General features: G+C 43.9%; 1 protein-coding gene across 2 annotated transcripts; it reads right to left on the reverse strand.

The window, feature by feature from the left end:
- Positions 1-25,160, reverse strand: NDRG1 (N-myc downstream regulated 1). Of its 2 annotated transcripts, XM_010133188.1 has the most exons (15): positions 25,084-25,160; positions 22,353-22,388; positions 15,279-15,384; positions 13,500-13,620; positions 11,498-11,560; positions 9,778-9,838; positions 9,236-9,322; positions 7,653-7,709; positions 6,597-6,700; positions 6,171-6,227; positions 5,235-5,286; positions 4,422-4,469; positions 2,833-2,868; positions 1,483-1,534; positions 1-790 (listed from the first exon to the last, which is right to left on the reverse strand). In XM_010133188.1, the coding sequence occupies exons 1-15, from the start codon at positions 25,144-25,146 to the stop codon at positions 525-527; spliced, it is 1,209 nt and encodes a 402-aa protein (XP_010131490.1). In that variant the 5' UTR covers positions 25,147-25,160; the 3' UTR covers positions 1-524. The 2 variants fall into 2 exon arrangements, with proteins under 2 accessions (XP_010131490.1, XP_010131491.1); XM_010133189.1 differs by lacking the exon at positions 22,353-22,388 and having other exon boundaries at positions 15,279-15,406; positions 25,070-25,146.
- Between the last annotated feature and the right edge of the window lie 232 nt (positions 25,161-25,392).

Raw genomic sequence — 25,392 nt, forward strand, 5'->3', positions numbered from 1 at the left:
ATAAATGCACGATACATTAACTTCTCTACCATTTGAAGTCAAGCTATATACAATGAATTTGATTCCAGCTTCAACATGAGGCCGTAACACATTTGTTTTGCTTCCTTTTTTAAAAGCCATCCATAACTGATTTTTTTCTCCCCCTCTTTGAAACTCATCTCAAATTGTGCCAGTTTACTTCAAGAGAATAAAAGATACAGGGGCATGTAACAGCTCTGATTTTAAAGGAGGATATTAAGCAAGTCTGGTTTGACTCTGAAGTGTTTACAACCACATCAGCTTTTGGCAAGTATCCTTTAGAATTTGGCATCCATTGAAGGAGGGCACAATAGCAGCAACTGTCTGAGTTACAAGAATAATGATAGAGCAAATGAGATGCTTCTTTTCTTTGGTCCCTGTCAGACCCTGGTGAACAGAGTTCATCCTACAGAAGAGCTTCAGATTAATACCAGTTACGTTTTTGTGATACAAGGGGCATCCATTACTTTTTTGCACTGTGACCAGTTTAAACCTCCCACAGCCATCTAACAGGACACTTCCATGGACTTGGGGCTTGATTGTTCAGCGTTGCTTGCCGAGTTTGGTGTCAGCTCGATGCGTGTGTCTGTGTGGGAGCGGTTCCTGGCACCGTCCCCGGTGTGGGATCGGCTCCTTGTTCCCTCCCCAGTGTGAGACCGGCTCCTCGTGCCTTCCCCGGTGTGAGACCGGCTCCTCTGTCCTTCCAAAGAGGTTACGCTGGAGCCAGAAGCAGTGCGGGACCTCATCAACCTGGTCATGCTAGCAGAGGGCACTGGAAGAAGAGCCTTTTGTTAACGCCTTTCTTCACGGGCTCAGAAGGAAGCCCTTGCCTTCCTCTCCAGCCTTAACCACCCTTGGACAGGCCTTCAAGGTTGAATATGTACTTTTCATGGTAGCTTCACGTGCAGAAGTACCATTGCTCCAAGCATACAGTTAAGGAGCCCAAATTACTAAGGCAAAATTGGTGGCCAGGGCTGAGGGATTCAAGAGAGCTTTATGGCACGATCCTGTGGCTGCAGCAATCCAGAGGAAAACTAGAGAGATCTCCTGTTACTTTCCGATGTTCAGCCTTTGCTGGCAGCCCAGGCTAGCAACGCATCCACACAGCAGCAGCTGGCATGTACACAAAGAGCTACACATCAGTCCCTGAACTAACGGGGTGTTAAATGTTGTACGCAGTATACGAAGCTTGTCCTGTGATGCAACAAGGGACAATATTACAAATACCCACCTTAAAAATACCAAGATAAAGTAGAGCAGGTATTTGTGGGTGTAAGCTGTCTGAAAAACACTCTACTGTTTAGTAACATCATTCAGTCTGAAAACCTTTTGCCCAGACACCACAGGTGGTTTTTCCCCCCACCTGCAAATGCATACGCAACAGGAAAATGATCACACATCTAGGATCAGAAGACTCTCTGGATGCTTAGATGCCTAACAAACTTTGGTAAAACCAATACTCACTGTATCCCATTCCCTGAACAAAGTATTTGAATGCTTCTGCAAGCTTGGCTGGCTGCAAAAGAATGAGAGTATTACTGCGTGCAGTGCTCAGCAAGTTAGTTGTCTTACAATGTTATAGATGCCATAGTTGTCCGATCTTAAGAGGGACATCTTAAATATTCTCTACTGAATGTCTGACAACTTCATTTAGAAGTGAGAATCCCACCATTCCCCTTAGTCTGCTCCCCCGCCCCGTTACTTTACCAAAGGGATGCATGCGTTTGAGATTGAGATGCTCGTGCAGTGACTGAGACAGGTGAGCCAAAGTGAAACAACTGGCCTCACAAAATATACAGGTCAGTAAGTGAGCAATTCCTGATCAGCAAAAATCAAATTCAACTAGTCACAGCTGATGGGGATGTTTATGTGGGAAAAAGCTCAGCAGGAGCACGCAAGCACAACTCTCTACATACAACTGACACTCTTGAAACGAGTGAAGTTTTTCTCCGCTGCTGAGTGGACGAATCAGCCTCACTCTCAGTTACTGCACACGCCAATATTGCCTACGTTTTTTGTATAATTCCACCTGAATCGGTGCAAAGAATGGACTCTGCATAACAGAAGCAATGCACATACTCCTGTGTGCCTTTAAAAAAGCCTTTCCCCCCGACCCCCCCATCACCCCGTTAGAGTACACACTGCCCGTACAGGGACTTTAGCTGCCAGTAACTACAAGTTCTTTTTTTTTTCCTTCAGTTTGCAAACACATTATATTGCCTAGAACTCTGTTTAGGTGTTAGATCGCATTCTAAAGCTGATTTACAGGTCAGCTCTTCCAGAGAAGCAACACTAGAGCACCGGTAAATTCTAACTTTCCCAGCCTGGTTTTATTAGCAGCTGTGTAATGTATGCTTAAATATATTTCAGAAACTCCAGTTCATTCTCAGTCACGCCAAGCCAGTGTGTGCAAGAACATAGCATTATTTCCTTCCTCCCACTTTCCTGATCTATACTATAAATATCCCAAAGAAGAATATATGTTTTTAAAACACGAGTGTTCAAGCCTTAATTTGCCTTAGCAAATCTGATAGGCATAAAACAATACCTCCGTGTTCCCACCTCAGACCTTTTCTTGGTTAAGACTTAATTAGTGGAAATAATATCCCCTCCCAATCTTAATTTTACACTTCGTTGCTCTTTAAAGAAAAAAGAAAGCTCAGATGACCAACTGACATCATTACTTGTGAAATCACAACCATCCTTTTGGCTGACATTTGGGAACAGCAAGTCTCCTACAGGAAAACACCCATTTGCTGCAGCCTGACACGCTGCAGAACAGGATTAGGAGGATTTCCTTCAGCCAAATCCTACCTGGGAAACTTGAGGGAGCCCACCGCAGTCAGCCATCTGAAACGGGGATGAGAACAGCCAGTTAGCATAAGGCCAGAGGAATTCATTTATGCTCAGGTTATATTAAAATGACCTTTTTAGCTATCTGGCAGAAAAACATTTCCTTTTGTTGCATGAGTAACAGACATGTAGATGAACACAAAGCAAGCAGTCAGCATTTATAAAAGCTACGACTGCACTCCAGAAACCCCCAAAGCATCTTGGTCCTCAGGCAAAGCATCATCTGGAGTTATAAATAAATGGTTTTTGCTGGGCAGCGATCACCAGTTTCTTAGAAACTATCCTGCTAGTCCCAGTTACAAGTTAGGCTCTGAATTACAGTAGCATGACTTGGTATTGACCTGAGTGATAAGCAAGGAGTGGGAACAAACACTTAAACCTCTGAGGTGAGAGGGAAAAACAATTTGCTGAGATTGCGGATGGCAAGCATCGGCCTGACTTGCCAAAGGAAGCAGGGAAAGCCAAATTAGAAAAGCTATCTTGAGTGCATGCAGTATTTTTGGAGCATTTCATTTTTCCTGCCACTCCACCCCTCAAAGTCAACCCAATAAAAACATTTGGGTTCCAAGAACACCACAAGCTGAAAACAGTTGAGTTGTCAGTTACAGGAAACTCCAGATCCTATCGAGGATCAGTTAGCAGCGGAACAGGCCTGTAGCAGGCTCTGGCATCAGCCACATCCCTGGACTGAGCAAAGGCTGGCCACTGATAGAGGATCTGAGAGAGCGTCAGATCTTCTCTTAGGGTCAGTCTGCCATGGCCACGTGGTAGGTCAGTACCGTAGCTCCTCAATGTCAGGAGGAAAAAGCATTTAAAAAAAAAAAATCATCGCTTATCATAGTTTTCACTGACCAGTTCAATAAAGAAAGAAAAGTTCCCACCAAAAGCCTGACCAAACTTGTTTCACCGTTTGCACCTATGACATTCACTCCATTTTACTTCAGTGACAGGCTGAAGATTGCACTCACGCTCTGAATGCCAAGAATCAGCCAAAGCCTTCGCATGATGGTTTGCTGTCTGGAAGCACATTTTGTCCACTTTTTAGAAAATAAGAGTCATTTGCAATAGTAAGATGCCCTGGACTGTGCCCTCAGAAAAGGCAGGAGGCCAAAACTGTGGCGGATACATCAGCTGTCTATTCATCTGACACTACTGCTGAGGGCCAGGCAAGCGCAGGAGCGGAACGAGCTGTTCGCACTCCGCTCTGCTGATGGCTTTTTCAAATCTTTCGCAATACCTTCAGACCAACTTTGCCAGCTCTGGTCGAATTCATTACGGGTATGTGAAATACTGAGCATTTCGAGTCTCAGCCCTGGTGTTTTAAAATGGAAGAGCTGAGAAATTCCCTGTTGTTAACCTTGACGAGAAGCCCCTAGTGTCATTGATCCCACTAAAATACTCTTACCCTGAAGGAACTGCCTTTCCACATCAGAACTGGATTCTCACCACGTTATCTGTACTGTAGCACATCTCTCTTTCTGCTTTCTAGTTAATCCAGATGATTTTAAATGAGGGGAATGTCTGTTTTAAAAAACAGCTTTTGTTATTACCTTCAGAAGTGTGGTCCTTGTTGGGTCCAGCTTTGAGTTGCATTCGACCTGTAGTAAAGAACAGAAGCATAAGGCATTACACACAAGATTTTAATTATGACCTACTGGATGGAAACAGATTAAATACTTTGTTTTCTGGCTTAATACAGACTGAACTGGGTAACCTAGGCTTCAGTATAAAGATTCTATACATACGTACATCCTTAAACCCAAGTAGGTCAGTTCCCATTTATAACTGTACTCTATTCCATGTACAGACCCATTAGCTGGGAACTGGAGATTTTTTTTTATCTGTTTCTGGGACTCCAATGGCAACAAGTGTTGTTTATCTTGAGATTTGGGGTCATCTGGTAGCGTCCCAAGTGGTGAGCAGCCATATGGCCACAGGCCAGCGATCTGGGCATGCCCGTTAAGGCACAACATTTGAAGTCATCCAGTCATCTGGTGCAAGTCATAATGGTCAAAAAGAAGCTCTTTGCTTCCATAGTGACCCAGGGCACAGCTCCAGCACCAGAGAACAAGTTCAAATACCAGCAGCAGATTCCTCTCCAAAGGAAAATGTTTGCGGTTCACTGGAACTGCTGTGGCGATTGTTCCTAACGCAGTAGCTATTAAATAATGGTGCACAGACAGAGGGGACAAACAGCAAGGAATTAATGGCAGCTCTCCCGCGGCCTGAAAGAGGAGAGCCAGCTGGGCTGGATCGATAGGCAGCGAGGCTGCTGCGTGGCTGCGAGCTCTGCCGGCCTCGCACAGCTTCATGGCTCAGCTGCCCACCAGGATGGTGGCAGAGACATCGAGATATATACGCACCACGGCATCCACTGCTGGGGAGCTGTCGCCAACCACCAGGAGCACGGGGCATCTGCAAGGAAGCACACAGAAGCAGTGTTATCGCTGTGATCCCACCCAGACTAGCCCTAAACTGCAGTTTGTGTTGCTGGAAGGGTGAGATTGTTAAGTGTGAGAAAATTGTTTGCTTTGCATTCCAGACTCCTTAAACACACAAACCCACCAACATGCTTCGATACCTTGCCTGAGAGCCTGTCCTTTTCCTCACCTCATAGCAATCAGCCCTTCCCAGGGCTCTTACTCCTTGTTTTATAAGAAATCGGATGTGGGTATCGGCATCAACATCTCATCCACCCCACTCCTCCACACACCCCAGGCCCTTGTACTCCAGATTTTGGACCTGTCATCCCATTTCAAACTGATGGACAGAGGAGCAGAGTCTCAGTCTCCTGTGTGTAAACATCAGCAGCTGAGCAGAGAAGGACTTGACAATTGTTACACTGCACAACTTGCAGCGTAAGTGAAAAGCTATGAGCAGATCTGGCAGATGGCCATTCTCATACCTACCCCATCTTCCTGATAGTTTTGTTTTGGGCTTTTTTTTTTATTACTGTTTATGTTCTCTTGGTTGCATAGGCACAGCTCAGGTGCTTTCAGAGTTCTTGCTTCTAGCCTAGTTCTGGATGAAGCTAAGTACATCCACAAGCCCAAGTTTGCAGATAGAGTGACAGGAGCCACTTAGCTTTCCACATTAGCTAACGTGACTCTGAAGTTTGAAGAGAGGAAGTCTTCCTAATGGTGGCCCCCGACTCGCAGTAACCTCTTATCTCCTACACGAAGTTGCAAGGTCCTTTTTTAGCACGTAAGCACATTCAGCTATAGATCTGCAATGCACCCACTGATGACACCTCTCAGCTCACATCATACAGGTGAGCTGGTAGGAAATAAAATACTTACTGAAGGGTGACAACATTTATTCCAGGAACGGGGCGCTCAATTTCTAGGTCTCGCCGACTAGTAAAAAAGTGGAGAAGACAAAAGCTCTTGATACACTGATATTTTACGGATACTTCCATATTCTTCTAGTTTAGAGAAAACATGGACGCTCACATGTCAATTTAATCTGATCATGTTGCAGCCCCCACAACTGATGGAGAATCTCTCTCAGACTCAGTTCAGTCCCAGTGTACCATCTTTCTCCCCACACAACACACAAAGTCCTTCTCCCATAAGCAAACCACCTGAGATCCCTAAAGGCACTGTCAAGCAGAAGTTTATACTGGGGGAACACAAGTAACTCCACCACACAAGTAATACTGGCTCTAAGAACTGAACAGCCTTCTTAAAACAGTTTCCAGTCAAAAATCAGGTAAATGTATTTACCTGTTGTAAGAGTTGACAAAGAGATGAAGGTTGGTTTGATTCATATCATTAACAATATGCTGACGGTAAGTATGGATCAGGTCATGGTTGCCGTGAATCTCTTCCTACAGTGGAGACAGAATCATTCAGAAAAGGGGCTATTTGCTGAAAAGGGAGCTGAAGGCATGGCACAGCAGCCATGTGTCAGACTCACATCTAGACAACAGGAGGAGTGCACCCTCAGGGAAGGGACAACCTCAGGCACCCAGTGGTGTCACCCAGAACTACTACTAGCCTCTGATTGCAGTACCACATTTTTTGCTTTAGAACTTCAGGATATTGTGATGTCAAGATCTTCTGATTGCGAAACATGTAGTTGTAGTGCAGATGGTTACAGTCAGACAAGTGTGAGGTTTTAAAACAACAACAACAACGATTCAGGATAAGAAGCTCCATAAATGCTTCCAGGGTAAAGCAGATGTTGAAAGCTTACAAACACCTGTAAAGCGGAACTCAATTTCACAACAGTGAATAACTAAGCTTCAAGGACTTCAATCACTAACATTCTCAAATAGTTTGGTTCTAAAGGCTTTATAGATTAGTTCCTTGTTCTGCCGGAACGGAGTTTTCCATTGCATTCGCTAACAGGCGCAGCAAGGTAGCCTCAGAACACGGTACAGCACTTGCCGTTAAAGTAGGCTTGCAGTGAAGAGCACCGTCAGTACTCATACCAGCCTTCCCAGGGTTACCAGTATATTATGGTATAAAAAATCCGTGGGGTACTTCTGCTCAGAACGTGAGCACATACACTTATACCCATGTTTAAGAGTCGGCTATCTAAGCGGGGAGCTGTCCGTACTAGAGCTCTCATGACTGAGACGCGCTTGAGTTATCAGGACACAGCAAGCCCCCCGGCAGCATACTACCTCCAAAATACCAGGAACACAAGTGGGAATCCTATCTCACAGTTTAACATTGTACTTTGTCATTTAAGTAAAGGCTTCTCCCCTCCTCCCAGCCCCAGGAGGTAAATACAGATGACTGAATACATCAGTGGAATCTTTAGAACATCCTTACCTTCCCAAAAAGATGTGAAATGACCATGTCTGGTAAAGCATTTGTCCAACCTGAAATCTGAACAGCAAGATTATATAAGCATCTGATATTAAAACAATCCTTGAACAACCGAAAGCTTCCAGTCTCCCGTAAGTAAACCACCAGGAGCTGTCCTTATGTGTACAATATCCTGGACTGACATTTTTTCCCCTCAATGCAACTAAAACACCATTAGGGGTTATTTATGTTTGCGTCATTCTCCTAAGATGTCCTCACTCATGCAGTTATCTAGGGAATGCCCTGCTGGGGGCATAGGTGTGTAAGGAAGCACACCCAGCAAGGACAACAAGCAGACCAGCCAGATGGTTGTCATTTAGCCTCACTGCCCAGTCTCTCCCCAACATTCTGGAGCTGGTTCCCAAAGCTCACGTCCCAGAGCGTGTGCTCCTGCTTTGGAAATGCAGGAGGACACAGGGCACCTGCTGTACTCCCAAGACTGGCAATACTTAAGAGGTGGAAGGCAGAGGCACAGATATGGAAGAATTTAATTACAGTGAGACATTGAGTGAGGTCATCACGTTGGGTCAACTGGTACATCTCAATGTAGATGAGTTACTAAATATACTTCCAGATCAAACTTAATAAACTGGTATGCAAAATTATTTTTAAAAAATGAGTAACTAAGCCTTGAAAGAATGTTACATCCAAGCTCTGGAAAGTTTCTCTTAGTCTTGTAAGGCTGTCATTACATTTTATATCACCCTAGACACTTACAACAGGTTGACTGTGCAGTTAAAAGATGACACGCTGATATTTGTACTTCTCAGTGTTTATAACAACTGCCATTCACTTAAACATGACCCTGAATGATGAAGAGTGCCTTCCATAAGCTTACCCTGAAAAAATGTTTTAACAGGTTATGTCTGAGCGACATGTAATGTAAAATTTATACTTATTTATATATACTGGTTCCAGGAAGACTTTTGAAACCAGTTCTCAGTGCTTGTTTACCCTCATTGCAATCTTTCTTACATCCACAAAAGACTGTAGTAAACAGGAGTGAGTTTGTATGTGAACAGTTCCACTTAGAAGTCTCGTATGGATAATCTGTCCATGGTTACTGCAGGTAATTCCCTTTTCCTCAGTCTTTTTGGTATCTAAGACCCAGCTAGATGATGGAAACCTGGAAGATGCTGCTCTGAACGTTCTTCTGTGCTCTAGTTCACATTTTGGACTGCGCTGGTAAACCAAGCCATGGATGAGAGAGAAGTGAATGTTACACTGTGCTCGAAGTTTACTTGAAAGAAAGTTGTTTCCAAAACTACCCCGTGTCCAGGTTAAACTAGGTTTTCCCCAGCTCTTACTAGCTCTCAAGAATTGTTCATACCCCCTAGCTCCATTATACCATGGGTATCTGCTTCCTCAAAGGACTTATTCTCATCACCAGCCCTGCAGGAGGTATGCCTGCAAATGGAAGAATAAACCCCAAAGGAGTTAGCCCGGGATATTTTGTGTCTGCAGCCATGTGTGACAACAGCTTGCCCAGCTTCACACACTTGACAGGCTCACAGTGTGATTTATTTTTCTAACTTCCAAGTGTTTACCTTAGTTGCTGCCCAGTCCATCCAACCTTCAGCACAAGGGTTTACATTAATAAGAACTAATCCCTCCACCATCTCTGGGTGGTTTAACTGCAAAAGAAAAGGTTTAAGATTCATCACATATCCTTTGCAACAACAGTCAGCATAAAATTTAAATCAGCAGATTATCTCCTGAAGAGGAAGGCAGTAGGTCTACTTTTATCTTGCAAAAAGCAAGAGTAGGTATAGAAAAAAAATTTCATTAAAGCAATTCAACTGAGCAGCTGGAGGACATTAAGATTTAACTTCTTCTCCACCCTCCGTTTAAATAGAGAACTCCCATTAAAAAAACCTTCTGCAAATTAACTGGGTAGAGCCCAGGCCTTAAAATGGAAAATCTAGGTCTTCTGGATGAGCTATCCCGCAGATCGTGGTATTTCACTTAAAAGCCTAACTGCTTACTCAAATGGGCATGGCAGAGAAGGAAATCGCTGTGCACGCTATGGGGGCGACAACGCGTCAGGAGGATCATGTCTGAGGCTTCAGGGAACCTCCACCAAACTTACAGCAAATCTGGTTAAGATGTAGGCACCGGCTCCAGTTCCCATTCCAATAACGGTCTTCAGCCTGCACAGCAATAAAACGGAAGAGGCAAGTGAGCAAGACAGCGCCGAAAATAAACACACCCGCACCAGCAGCCTTCCTCTTTCACATGCCAGCGTGTATCTACAGAAGGCAGGTGGCAGCTCGGGCAAACCATGGACCCTCAGCAATGCCACTGGCCCCAGTAAGTAGCCCGACGTAGCAGCTGGTTTGTTTTCAGCAGATTTGCAGGATACTGGTCCTCACGCACTGCGGGGCAGCGGCAACTCTCACTTATCTTTGAGTAAATATACTGAGTAACTGCAGCATTGTTCTGATCCTGGAAGGAAACTGTTAGTCTCTGCCAGTAAAACTTACCACACAGTTCTGAAATCTGCAGCCTACGCAGGGAGCCCCCTCCTCGCCCAGCTCCCCCTGCCCTACCCAGTACAGCTATCCAACTGGGACGCCGACTGCTCTCTAACTGGGGGCTGGCAGGGAAACCTCCTACACTATCCAGCCACAGGGGTGATTAAGTTTAAACTGCATGACCAAACAGGGCAGAGACAAACCAAATATTTGCATTAACGGAATTCGGTGTTACAGCATCGCCTTCAAGGGCTTAGAAAATACAGTAAAGGGAAGACTAGGCAAAGTCACTCAGAAAAACAGGTTATGCAATGCTTTTAGGAAAATGCCTGGGGATAGTTTTCACTCTCATTAACAATATTAAAACAAGGCTTTGTAAGTGCACTCCGGTCTAATTGAGTTTCAAGGTATGACACTGTGTTAGCATTTTCTTCAGAGCAAGAGGCAACCCTGTGTCTTACATTAGGTGTTTCAAAGAACACACCTCTTAAAGAAGGCACGGAGGTAAACTGGACCAAGGTACTCTAACAGGTGGTTGAAACTACTGAATGATGTCTAAACTGGGGTGCTGGACTGAGACTAAAGTGCCTGCCAGCAGTCCAGCCTGTCTGTTCTCCAAGGCTGCCTAACCCTGAATGCCAGCGTTTCTCTGCTTGCTCTGAAAACCCCTCAGAGGTGCCCTCCTGCGCTCTTCATCACATACCAGGAGCACCAACTTTGCAGAGAAGGTACCTTTCTCAACTACAGCTCCTGCTAAAGCTAAGCTTTAAGGGAGGACACAGACCTAAACTTGTCGCATGCAGACAAACAAGGAACACTGCCACCAGGTGCTTTAACATCAGCAACCTGGCATCCGCACTTAGTAGTGGAAGGGGCTTAAGGAGGCTGGACTGACCCCTTAAGACGCTCAAGCCACAGAAACAAAGCGGTGTCTTCAGTTGAGACCACAGGGTTTTTTCTCCTAACCTCACAGGAAAATGTGGGTTGTTACAGTGGGAAGAACAGATTGACTGTGCTCTGCCCCTGTGAGGGTGACGCACAGAAAATACTGGAGGAAGCCCCTAAATTAGGCACATGGGATTTCACTCAAAGTTGCTTCCTGTTTAAAAATAATCAGACCTTTCGAAAAAGCCGAAAAATAAGGTCTCTCAGAAACAAAGGCAAAAGCGATCCATCTATAACAGAGGAATTAAAAAACAACCACTACCAAACAAACTGCCAGGTAGCCAGACCAAGGCTTCAGGGGCAGCACAGGTGAATACCTGCTCTGCCCTGCTCTTCTGGTGTGCCACAGAGACAGGAATGAGGAGCGTAAGTAAATAATTTTGCACTCACCCAAACTGTTTCAGGATTCCAGGAAGCATTTCAGCCAGCTGATCCATGGAGGGATACATATACCTACAACATATGTGTTTGTGGAGTTACTACACCACTTCCAGTAGAGCAGGGGTAGTCAGATGCACAGTAGTCTCTGCAGATTTGATATCAAATGTGCTCACCACAAGATCACTGACAGGACGAGCTGAATTTAAATCAGGAGCAAGCACAAGTACTTTAGCAGCATTATGAGCATAATCTACAGGGTACTTCATATGAGTTACAGGATGATAGGTGTCTGCTCCGGCCAAGAGCAAAACTGAAGAGACCATAATGAATCTCTTCCAAGAAAACTTAACAAAAGGTTTGAACCTGAGAGGGGAGTTTCCAACCGTTCACCACATTTATACTTCTGGTCCGCCACAGAAAAGTTTCTCTGTGTTGCAAGACCACAGACCACAGCAGTGAGATCTAGATCTTTGGCAAACAACGCGCATGCCTGTTTTCAGGCGCACACAAGCTTCCACAGCTATAAAATGAGGATAGCTTTCTATTAATGCTGATGCGAAAATGAAGCCACGGAAGGACTACGGAGCTCCTGAGGAAGCTCAATAAAAACAGCTGTCAGTTAGTGCTCCCGATCTTCTACAGAGCACAAAGAAAATACTGGGGGAAAGAAATTCTGAAGAATGAGCAGCACATGGAAAAAACCCACCCAGATTAGCCAGAAAACATCTGCCTACATAGTATCTAAATCTCTGTTTCCTATCAAGCCTGAACCTAACGATTCTCTAGTTTAGTTTCCAAAATAAAATCAAACCAACAAACCCAAACAGTGCAGAACTACTTTAAGTTGTTTTCTTACATTTTCTTGTGGAGAAACTAAGCCCTGTCATGATAATAGCTAGTGTCACCACAACAGCTATGACTTTTTACTTGAGCATACTGGTCTCCCAGCTGGAGGGCTGGGGGAGACAATGCTGCTTCTCGTGCCGTCACCACGATGTTATAAAGCAGTGGTCTTTCTAGCACAGACCACGCTGGCTGCCCGGTGTAGCTGACAACTCGGAAGTGTTAACTTTTGTTCAGGACCTGAGGGTTAAGACACTTAAAAGCTTGTGATTCAAACAAACACAAAGGGGGCGGGGGTGACTGAAATAGCTTTGTAGGCTGCTCTGGTAGACAGCTGGGCCACGGCAGCTAACCGTAGCTGAGAACCTGGCCCATCGTGACCTCCTCAGCATCAGACCAGCTTAAAAATTAAGAAGGGAAATAGACTGGTTTATGCAGTAAGGGTACATATAAGCTCCTTAATACGCAGTCCTTGCAGAACAACTGTTCCTTGCCGGGCACCCTCCCCTCAGCGTGCTGGCTGCTCCCTTCCTTCACCAAGCTGATTCCTCTTCAAGGGATATCTATCTTAAGGCAAACCTGTGTCATTTGGCCTAAATGGGACAGGCTTTTGGCAGAGCGCTCATGGCATATGAGGTTTCCAATAGCTACAGCATCACGTGTGATACGCAGTCAGGATATTCTGGGGGGGTTCCTCACTTTGGTACTGTCCAGCTACTTGGGTTTTTCAAGTAGGTTACCAAGCCTACGTATCGATATCTACCATGTTGCCATTTCATACAAAACGCCGATTTAGGAAGGCCATTATATACGGCTAATGTCTATCTTGTTTATCGTAACGATTCAGTTTTGTACTTGTATTCAAAAATACAAAACAAGGTAACTCAGTATTTAAACTGACAGATGTGGACATCTGTCAAGGACTTGCTTTACAAGCACTCTAGGTCTCAGATGAAACCCAAAATTACAGCCCCAAAGACTACTGTGAACTGGCACAATACGACAGAGCTCCCAGAGCTGCAGTACCTTAGAAACAGTGTCAGGATTTAAGTTCAAAAGCCAACGACTGTGTTTGCTGCAAGTGCTTTTTAATGAAACTGGAGAGCAAGACTCCTTTTCCAGAAAGAGGATAACTCTGAAGGCACAGGCTGTTTCTCTGACAACTCACCCGGCTTGGAAAGACGGTGCTCCATCCTGCTGACCAGGCGCATCCACATGGCAGACTGCAAAGCGCTGGGTGATTTCCTGCATGTCCTCAAAATTGAAGAGAGGATTGAAGCAAGTTTTATCTTGAGAAGGAAAAGAAAATACGGAATAATTATGCTGAGGGGAAATAACAAGTTTGCAGCTATAGTAAAAGCTTTTATTAACTTGTCCTGCAGATTAATGGGAAGTTGTTTCAGTCAGGTGAGCTAGCCTGGGAAAAGTGTCAGTCCTTTATTTCTAAGGAGGAAAGACCAGTGAAGCCCTGTTACAAAGCAACCTGTGCCTACTTGAATTCCTTGAAGCAAAAACTCTGAACAGCTCCTTCCTCGTGGTCAGCTAAGGCTTATCATGTTGGTTTGGTACCTGCCAGAAATATTTGCTTGGTACACCAAAATCTCAAACAAATATTACTTATGTGAAGTTAAAACACTAATAAAATGCAGTCAGGAATACACGTCCCAGGTATTGGCTTAGACAAAAGTATCCATTTACTTAGAGTCATTTTTCTCTGGATTGTGTCAAAACAGATGGAGGAAAAAAGCACCCATGGCTGAGAGCGCGACTTGTGCTTTTGCCCAGATTTTACAAGATAAACGTTACACGAGGCTGCTGCCGCTCAGGACAAAAGTGTCCTTCTGCGATACTTGGGGCTGTAGGCTCCCAGCTTGGAGGTGATTTGATTTCTGATTTTTTTTTTTCCACAATATTAATGTGGGGAGAGGGTTAGGATATTTTCCTCCTGGAGTGGAAAGCATGAATTCTGTAGCACCATGTTTGAGATGTCTAGAAAACAGTTCAATATTCTGTGTGTGGTTCTGAATAACCCCGCACTACAACATACAAACAAAAATCACTGCAGAATATAAACCACTTTTAGCTAAAACCAGCTCTAGGAAAATATGCAAGTCTGGGAGAAGATTACTCCTTTCAATGGGAAATTTTATTCACCATAAAGACAGACTTGGTAACTCTAACAGAAAAAATTCTTATTCAAAGGCGGGATCCAGATTAAGCTGTGCCCTGACCCATTTACAATCCAAAATAAAGTAAGGCAGTTCCATGAATAACAGGCAAGGCAACAGACTTTATCTTATGAGCAGCATCCCAGCAACAGCCAGACTTTAAAGATCTGCAGGTGGTTTTAAATGTAAATATTGATAACTGATTAAAAAACAGTAAATTGTGTGAAGCAAAGAGTACCAGTGAAAAGAACAAATTAGAGCAGATCTGGATATTAGGTCATTATATTCTTGGATATGACAGATAAGATAAAAGGCACGTGAAGTTATTTTCTTAATACTGGCTAGGGACACAATGCCAGCCCTTGTGTCGTCATCCTGATGTGACATGGAATTCATGTAAATCCACGGCACTAAGACTGGTTATCAGACAGGAACCTCACACAAAGCAGCAGCAACGCTCTTGTCAGTCTTGCTGGCAATACGTCCTCCACCATCCTTACAGATATTTTTACAATGTTTATACATGCACACTACGAGCTCTCAGACATCTTTTGCTTCTTCAAGTGAAACATCCCCATTATTTAACAAGGATAAAAAAAATCTGAGAATTAAATTTGCTGTGAGAGGAACTAGGTACCACCTACCAGGCTGCGATGGACGTAAATGAGCGAGGGCCAGGGCAAGGTTTCTTAACCACCACAGCTTTCACCCCTTTGGTTACAGCAGGTGCGTTACAGAACCAGGCCACGCACATGCGGTCATATAAAAAGTCTACTTACGATTCAGCCCGATGTCATGGTAGGTGAGGATAGCTGGCCGGTTCCCTCTGGGAGTCCCACACATGGTGACATGGACCGAGCCATGCACGGTCTCCACATCTTGCTCCTGGAGAACAAAGAGGAGTTGTCTGTTAGCAGCTTGTGCAAGTGCTCCACTGAACACCCGCTGCAGCAGATCTGTGGCATCAGGGACACAGGTCCTGCCCCACCCCAGGGTCTGCCCGCAGCCCCACGGGTTGTCCCACACAACGGGGGATCTCTGCTGACACTTTACACTTGGCTGTCACGTACTGCAGTCCACAGACAACTACGGCAGCACTTTTAGAGCTGCCAGCTCTAGCCAGATGCTGAGGGAGTAGTTAAATAGTTTTAAACCTCATTAAAAAGCAGTTTAAGGAAAAAAAAGCAGTTTGATGCAATGACACTTAAAATATCAACAGCTTACAACTACAACCAGCTGCATTTGCAAAAATGCAAAAAGTGCCAGAAGAAAATACTTCTGTTTTCTAGAAAAAGGACTTTAACTCAGCAAATAACTACTATTCCCCAAAGAAAGCAGTATGAAGTAGCCTGTATTTGCCATAAAGACTTCTCTCACGGTGGGGTCTTGTGATTATGGCAGCCTTCCCCAAGAAACACGCCAGCACCTGCGTTAGCTTTACAGCTTGCTATAGACAGAGCCGAGCACAAACCCAACCAGAGAGCAGCCCATCTACAGCCGTGCTGTGCTGATTACCACAGAAGCAAATTAAGCAGCATACTGCCATTTGACATAATGGCAGTATGGGGGTGCTAACACCTGCAACAAACAGAACTGTTTCGTTTCTTTTGCACTTGCTAGTTGCAGACAATTTATTTTGCCAACAAGCATAAAGGAATCACAAAACAGTTATTTACGACCCTTACTTACAGTCCCATCACACACAGAACCACCGAGGCAGCACACAGCAGCCACTAGTGTTTCACCAGAATACTTAATTTCCTGCACAGGACACGGATACCCACGTCATTCAGGACAGTGCACTGTCTCCTGCTGCAGGGCTGGCTGGCTGTGCTCCATGCAGTAACGCCCAGAGGCTGAGTCCAAGTTATAGTCAAGTCTATGAAAAATCATGCTGCAGAAATCAGGAGTGTACAACCTCTGCGAGAACCCGACGGAGCAAACCTCAAAAGCTCTTCAGAGATCTGAGGTAGTCATTTGATCTACATCTCAATTCCCTAATTTGATGCACAGATTGTACCAGACACGTTGAAAATAAGAATGCTAGGCAACACCATCCACATTTCACCGGCTTTCCCCACAATTACACATTTATGTCAGGTTTAAGTACAATGACAGCAATGAATCAAGAGCCACCCCCCGTACGCTGGGTGAGCTGAGCATCGCTGCTCTCTGAACTATACTCCATTAGTAGGTATACTCCGTACATACTAATTTTCAGCTTTTACGTCTCCTTAGAGATCCGTTCCTCTGCATACTCACTGCATTATTTAGCAGGTAAGCTGTGTCTTCCATATCCAGCACCATCTTTAGGCAAAACAGGGTGATAAATGCAGCGACACAGACAGAGGACAGTAGCCGGTTTCCACCTCGTCCAAGGACGAAACTGGGTTATATAGACAAGCCGCTCTCCTACATAGGCTTATGACTCCCATAATGCCCAGCTAGAAAACCCAAACAGACTAATTCACGAGGATGTCTTTATTAAATAGGATTTGAGTCAGGTTTGACCAGGAGAAGTACTTATGCAGTAGAGCTCAGACATCAAAGATGAACTAAGTCTCTGCCACACAATGCAAAGTGCCAAATTCCAAAACTAGGAATTAGCATGGTCTTTCCTGTCACTGCTTCCATTAGCTTTTAGTAAATTTAGCTTCATTTCAGGTTCTGTCTCAAATGCTAGAACCCCCCCAAACATTCTAAATTGAATCAGATGCGAGTTCTTTCCTAAAAGCCAGGACTGAAGTTTGCAGTAGGAATACAAAAGAATTAGCGTAAGTCAGAATGACTCCGCACAACGACAAAGAGGAGGACTGCAAACGTTTGAAAACGAGTATTTTCCAAAGTAGGTAAGCAACATTTAGGATTCCTACATCAGTCGAACTAGTGTCACTGTAAGCTTCATTTGCAGCAGAAAATAGGGTATTGTTAGCTATGTTCATTATACAACACTCCAGAAGAGATTCGCAGTAGCAATAGACAGCAAGTAATAACAGCAATTAACACTAACAGCAATTAGTACCTTGCACATTTTACCTTCCTTCTGTACTGAGATAATTTTCAATATAAAGCATAAAAATCAATAGTTGATCAACCTGAACACCAGTAATGACAGGAAGCGATACTGTGTAGCACACCTCCTGCTCAGTGTGCAATACAGAAATTACTTCCTCCTCAGATAGAGGCTAACGGGCATTTCACATCATCAAATTGGTATTGCTAGACCCTTCCAGTTACAGCGCTGAAAATCTACAACATGTTTTCTTACAAGGGGCCACCTTAAAAGATTTGGGATCTTCCTCCTTTGTGTATGAAAGGAAAAAATCTGTCCATGGTGGATGAAGCCAGACCCTTGAACCTGCACACCCCACTGACCTCCACAGCTAATTCTTCTGGAAATGGAAGCTTGAGTCTAGTTCAAACTCAGTGTCAACTAAAAATAGTTCAGAGACAACAGGAGACCATATTCCTAATTACTGGCAAAGTAAATCACAGTCAGTTTAACCATTGGTTTAATTCCTCATTACCTCCACGGTAAGACTTCCCTAATTCAAGAGGGTTGTGAAGGCCCTAAAAACCAATCAATTCAAACCAGTTTCTTCAGTGACATCAAACCAACAACTTCACATCCCTATTGATCCCATTAAAGATCAAGAGATTTGTCTACGTGATGTAGGGATGGATGTTTTCAAAATGCAGAGCACTGAAAACAGATGGCAGCACATCCCAATCAACATCAACGTTATAGTAAGAGGCTCTTCACCAACCGATTTGTATTAAAACACTATCTTGGAAAAAAATCCAAGGTACACTAATCCGATAGAAGGATAAAGACAAACATACCATCTGTTCGCGTCTCTCAGAGAGGTGCAGTCTTATCTCAGTGCCCTCAAAACACACACAGAAACACTTCTGATATGTGCAATTTAAGAGAGGCTATCTTAGTTTGAAGGAGCTGATCCATTCCAAGTAGACTTTATTTTTGCGTCAAGCGACATTTTTTGACATTTAGGCATGAGATGAGAAGGGGGAGCCAATTTGTAAGACAGTAACACAGGAGAGCTCATTCCTTCCTTCCCCTCTCTACCCTGGCTGAGGAAGACGTGGGTTGAGGATCATGTTTATGGTCAAGTTGTTTTCTGAATTCTGGGATATGCAACCAAACCGATTTACATATCTATAAAGGAAAACCACACATGCATCACATTCTGCTAAAAATACCATACTTTAAGTAAAACACTGCATTCCATCAAGAATATTTTAAAGCTCTCAAATATACTTAATCCTCAATTACCATCTCATGCTTTTATTTAAATTTACGATATTATGCCTATTAAATACACCTCCCTTCTCTTGCCTCACAAGCGAAGGAAAAGCTTCAGAGCTTTAAAGAGGATTTAAATAATTTTCAAATTGCTAGGAGATAGTAAATTTTAAGTTCATATTAAGAAATTTAATACGCTGAAGAAATTTAATATACTAATACGTGCATATGCTATTTCTAACTTTTTTTTTCTCCAATACCTTAAAGATCAAAAATACCTAAGCTTTTAAAGTGGTATTGCAACATTTGCCCTGAAGTTATTTATCATTTTCCCCCTAGCTTTTTCTACTCTAAAATAGTCAGGACTATGTTTTTCTAGAACCTCAATGCCCACCTCTGTAGGTATTTTTCTCTTCTTTTTTTTTGTTAAGATTTCTAATTTAAACTAGCAATATTAAGAAAGATTCCCCAATTAATGTGGGTTGGGTAAATTAATAAGTACGATGACTTTAGATCTAAATGTAATTGAGTAAGGTGGCAGTGAGTAACTTTGGTGCAAGAACTGAAGGATGTTATTGCAATAGTTCCGTCCAAGGATTCTTCCTAGTCCAGTCAGCACAGGGTCACACTGCTCTGCAAGAGTATGGATCACAACCACCCTCATCCCCTTCCTCAGAGCGCTAAAAGGAGGAGGAAATCCATATAACACACTGCAACACCCCAAACTGCATCCACCAATGGCAGCGTGAAACCTCCCACATCACGCCATGAGGACCAGCCAGTTTGTCTCCCATTGCAAGGCTGCTCTTACCTTCTCCACCAACAGGCAGCAGGAGGAGGAGGAGGGGAAGCTGAAATGGCTCTTGCGTGCTGGTGGATGTAGATGGCCATGAACCATGAACTGCAAGGGACAAAGTCAGCTCTGCCACCTACAGCTGCCACACAGCTCAGAAAACTTTGCGTAGTTATTGAGAAAGCAGTCTGCTGATGGACTGCTGACTTCTGAAACACAGAGCTGAGAGAATTATACATAGTCATGAGGAGACGGGTCTCCATCGACTCCAGCGCTACCGAGGAAACAGGCAAATACCTCTAACTGAAAAGACAATTAAGCCGCGTTTGGCACTAGGCCAGCACAGGGCAGCTCCGGGCACGCTGCCCTGCAGCGGTTTATTACTAGCAGGTGCCCCGCACCTGTGCTAAAGCAGGTTTGCCCAGGAACTCTCCCCTTCTGGGGAGGCAGGGGACTTGCACTTCATAGTTCAGGTGGATGCCCCAGGCAGACATGTGGTGCTGACCAGAGGTAGTTCAGAGGTGTCAGTTTTTCCACCTCTCATCTTGGCCATCCCATGGGAACCTACAAAAGCTTTCCTCCAGAGAATAAGCACATACACACCTTGCAATGGCTGCTTTCAGAAGGGTGAATCTGCACTATACCGTGGCTTACTTCAGAAGTGGAGAAGTGTGTTTAACTCAAGTCTGTCTAAAACAGCATGTGAACTAAGAGTCTATTTCTTTCCACACCTAAGTAACTAGATAAAATTTATTCTTGAAATCAAAACACCTCAGTTTTGACAGGCAGTCACTACTTTTCACTAGTGGCAGAAACAGAGTTATCAACTGCATATGAACACTGCATAACTTGTCCCCAAGAGGACGGACCTCCATACCTAGGCTCTAAACAAGAAGCTCCATTCTGCCAAGTACTGATCACCCCCTTCCCTGGCCAGGTCCATCCTCCTCCCATGTGTGGCTCATGGGACAGGTTGCTTATTAAGAGCAGACATGAGCTTCAGTGTCAGTCCTGAGTGACATGGGTCCTCCTGAGCCACACACGGACTTCTCTTACGAACTAAGCAATTGAGTCTCTTGAAACAGCTTCAAATCACCTCTTTCATAAACCAACACAGAAAAACTTAGACACACAGGTCAGTACTTGGGGTTTTAAGGACCAAAGCTAAGACTCCTTTGCAGCAGGAGTTCTTAAAATTATGGGTGAATCTCTCCTTCCTGAACTAGAACAACCAAAGATTAAATTCTAACAAAGAAAGATCATTTAAAAAGCAAGAGCTGGCAGAACAGGGCTAAATGACAAGAACCAACACTCTGGATTAGTGACAGTTAATCCAAAACATGGGGAAAAAAGGCTTAGAGAATTTTATCTTGCAAGCTAAAAAAAAAAAAATCTATAAATACACACAGTTTACAAACCAAGCAAATTTATTCCAAGAATAGAAACGAAATATGGGTCACTTCTGGATTCTTAATCAAAATACTGCAGTATTCCTGTTAGCAGACTTAATCTGGGATTGGGATTTATTTAGACCAAGTGATCAATCTAGATTCAAACAGAAAGCTTCTCCCATGCTGTGCACAGTTCTGCAGGAAGTTGCACGGTGACAACTTTAGCTTACATTTATCAAGGCTTCAGGCAGTGGATTTCATCATTAGAAAGGATGAGGGGGAAGACAGAGGATTATTGTAAACTACAGTTTTTCTGCAGAAATAAGAACCATTGAACAATGGTAAAGATGTTTTGAGATAACTGCCTGCCCTGACTGCTGAGTTTGTGCTGGAATTTTAACCAATAAGCACAACATTGAATAAAAATAGACAGGTGCAAACTAAGTGCGACATGCCAGAAAGTACAGGAGTGTCCTTTCCTTCAAGGATCCCTGCCTGAACACTCAGGAGACTAGAACAATTCAACACCTTTCCCTATTCCTGCAGTCTACCTCCCTTCCTGCACCCCCTGATAGAAGTATGACACCCAGTGAGCCTCTTTTCCCAACACATACTCCTTGTCCTCAGCGGTGGGAACAGACCAACCAGTCCCTCCATCAAGGCAGGTACAAGCTCCCTGGTCTCCCTCCCAGTTCAACCCAGCCTGACTCCGACAGCCGTGCATTTTCTTGGACTCAGGGATTTCTAAGAATCGGCAAGAACAAACTTCTCAGTCAGAAGCCCAAATGACAAAATAACACAGAAGAGGAGCTAAGAGAGTTACAGAGTCACTTCTCAAAGCATGACACGCAGGGGAAGTGGAAAGGCAACATTTGACCTAGTGGTGTGCTTTACAACCTCTTATGTTCTGGCTGTAAATAAAGACACGAAAACTGCCATCACTCCTGTTACCTTTAGTGCCTTCCGCTGCTCCATACGCTTCAGGGATCTTTTGGAAACTTTCAACAGCATAATGGGATACATCAAGAGAGACATTTCCTCTGAGGAAATGCACACACACTGCTAATGAAAGCAAATTGATTGGAGAGAGTGGATGTCCATGTGGGAGGGGAATATTTTGCTTTCACAACCACTGCTGAAGAATCCCATTCTCTTACAAGAACAGAACTGCTGGTAACCCAGCCACCCCTTTTGGATGAAACTTTCTCAGCTTCAGCCTGAAAAGACCTCCTGCAGTCCCCTTCACAGCACTATGCCAGAGCCCCATTCAGACCCCTCCCCCGCCGTAACAATATTTCTGCAAGCAGTGAGTCATTTCTGGTCACATTTTGCTGTTTTCTCAAATGTCAATTCAGTTTCCTCTTTCCCCTCCAAAAAAATAAAAAGAAACAAGAGCTTTACTTGCCTGAACATCAAAGTCTGGGAGGAGGCGAGTGATAGCCTGTGGAGAGATTTTAAAGCGTTAGTGCAGGTAACTTTTGCAGTTAGAGAAATCCACGTGGGGACACGTGTGTTCTAACCTACCCTGGTTCTGCAGCTGAGAGCTCTGTCCCATCCCTTCTTTTAATGAAAACTCACTTCCTGAACATCAAAAAATCAACCAAGAGCTCTTACCCACTAATCTTCACAAAAAACATGAAAGCAGCAAAATACTAGATTATACAGCAGCAAAATAAAGCTCGAGCTGGTGCACCTTCAGTTACTGCTAAATCCCTGGACAAGCCAGAACGGTAAAACACTGAACTTTTCTCCATCGCTTATTGCAGCCATGGGACAACAGCCAACAACCCACCTCAGTCCTGCCTAGATGGAAAGCTGTTGTTTGAGCACGCACCAAGCACTTGTAACTCGGTGAAGCAGCCCTTGCTGGGTTCTGGTTGCATGATGTGGGAGGTGGGAAGGGTTTTATCCTAGCCAAAATCAAGCCTTGCTATGTCTGGGAGGCTGGCTGGACACAGAGAGGTCAGTTGAACCTGTCACCAGCCATCACTATTACTGACAAGCTCCTATGCCTGTCGAGGGTCTCCACCAGAAAAGGATGTAGGTGACATCCTCCCTATCTCCAATAGTCTAAGAGGCTTATAACTTCAAAGGAAGAAGTGTCTTACAGTCCCCTCCTTTTATTAAAGGACAAGGGAAAAGTCAAACTCCTATTTCCACTGGAGGCCTGAAAACAGAGGGAACACCAGTCAAGCCAACACTTTTTATCCTGCAGAGTACGATGGAAAAGCCAAAGCTTGAAAAAAGTATCGAGAAAAGCTGAGCTTAGGATTCTGGCAAGGACGACACTTAGTCCCAGAAGCCCAGGTAAATTAAGGACAGATGATGTCAGAAGCAATACAGCTGCTGTCTTGGACAATATTGTCTCAGATGGTGGACCTCAAAGCATTGCACTCTGACTTAGTTACGACAGGACTCTCGAGCCATGATCTTCAGGCAGTTAGGCAGTGTCTTGAACATGCAAACAAGCAGCTGAAGAGCTGACTGAGTTTGTGGAAGTAATTTTACACAGCCTTAGTTTTAGACAATATGCTGGGTTTTAATCTCACGATACTGCTGGTCTCACAGCCTTTACAATGTACCTAGTTTCACACACTGTTGTTCCAGTGGGGTCTAGAGTTTAAGGGAACAAGTATATGTGGCATCTGTACAGACAGATCTGCATGGACCAAGGCTCATCACTGCTCAGGAACGAAGACTCAGCTGTAGAAGAAACCTAAGCACAGCAAGGCAGGTTGCAACTCCAGAGTGCACCCCCCAGTTAACAGCTCCACTGCTAACCTTAGGATGTGCTGAGTGTCCTCCAGGGCAATCTTTTCCACTTTCTCAAAGTACATTAAGTAACTTCCTTCATCTACGCTAAGAATGGCAACAGAGTAAATCTCCACATAGATAAATCTTAAGGTAACATCATGAACAAAAGCATAGAGGGCTCATTGTTAAGATTCCAACTTTTTATCTCATGCTATGGAAAGTTAGGAAGTTAGTCAGCATTTTAAGATATTTCTGAACTTCGAAACAAAGGCATTTCAGCACCCGCAGGACTTCTGCTTAGCATCTCCTTTGCTTTGCTACTACTGAACAATATTGGCATTAAAAAGGGATCTTAGTTTCTGAGAAGTTTGAGTGCTGTATTCACTGGTATCCAAACAAGCTCTGCTTTCATGCAATGTCCTTGGCAAAAAGCTGTGTTTAAAGTTTCTCTAGCTGTTTCACTGCAGTCACAAGTGGAAATGATTTTCTGAAGTGTTTATGCAAAGAAGTAGGAAATAAAAGAAAGTAGCAGATAGAGCAATGAATAGTCATAGTGTAAAAAAAACCAGAAAAATCCCAACATATTTATATACATCACTGTCAGTAATTACAATCACTGGGAACAAGAAAAATTGTAGTTTTGATTCCAGAAAAAAAGAGCTGAGAGGTTCCTTCAGGTATTACTGTGAATAATTTGCCATGATCATACCAAAGCAGAGTATTGGTACCACTGAAGAGTCAGCCAGCCACTGAACCCAGATGCTGCGGGCAGATTTTGGAAGAAAACTGTGCAAACACAAATGGAAAGAAGTACAACAAGGGTAAAGAGAAAAAAGGCGAGGATCTTTCTACACTGCAACCCCAGAGAAAGGCTGCAGTTTGAGAGACCTGGTCACAGTTTGGCTGTAACTCAGCTCAGTGCAGTCAGAGGACTGGATGGGGCACAGTCATATCTCCGGACTCAGATGTGCCCAAAGGAAAAGTAAAGGCTCTCTCTGTGCCTCCTTGAAAAGGCGCTGACAGAGCAAAGTTTGAGTCTTTACACTGAGAAGTCTCCAGGTGGAGGTACAGGGGATCGCGCAATCGGCATCACTCAAAATAGCTAAAGACACCCAGAACTGTCGTTATTCAGAAAAGAAAAAAAGTCTCACCACAAGATTAGCACTAGAGAAGAGTAAAACCAAAGAGAAAAGAAGAAAGAGAAAATAAGTAAGACTCAGTTTTGGATTATTTTAAAAAACCAACATCACTCTTATTCCGTATCTCCAGTTTCTCTTACTTGTTTCCTCCATACGATACATTAGAACTAAGAACGCACGTGCAGTTCCAGCAGCAGCTCTGAAATAACACACTTCAGCTCTAAAAAGCTCTAAGATAATTACCTCCTCCTTCTCCACCAGAGGTTTCACCTCTGCAAGGTGAGCATCCTGGAACTCTGTTGACATGGTCAGTAGCTGATATCTGCAAAGATGAAAAGAGGTTTGTTTTCAGCTTGCATCAAAGATGAAATACAGGACAAAGAGATCCTGCTCCACCCCCAGCCCCCAGTGACCCACTGCCTCAGGTTACAGTTTTAAAGTTCTTTGCAAGAAGGTTATGAATCTCTTGTAAAACACCTCCCTTGTTTATTTATATTCATGATCCTGCACAGCACCAGATTAAAGAAGTGTTCAGGCTGCAAGTTTGGAAGC

The sequence above is a fragment of the Buceros rhinoceros genome, unplaced genomic scaffold (genome assembly GCF_000710305.1).
Source record: "Buceros rhinoceros silvestris isolate BGI_N320 unplaced genomic scaffold, ASM71030v1 scaffold873, whole genome shotgun sequence".
NCBI lineage: Eukaryota > Metazoa > Chordata > Aves > Bucerotiformes > Bucerotidae > Buceros > Buceros rhinoceros.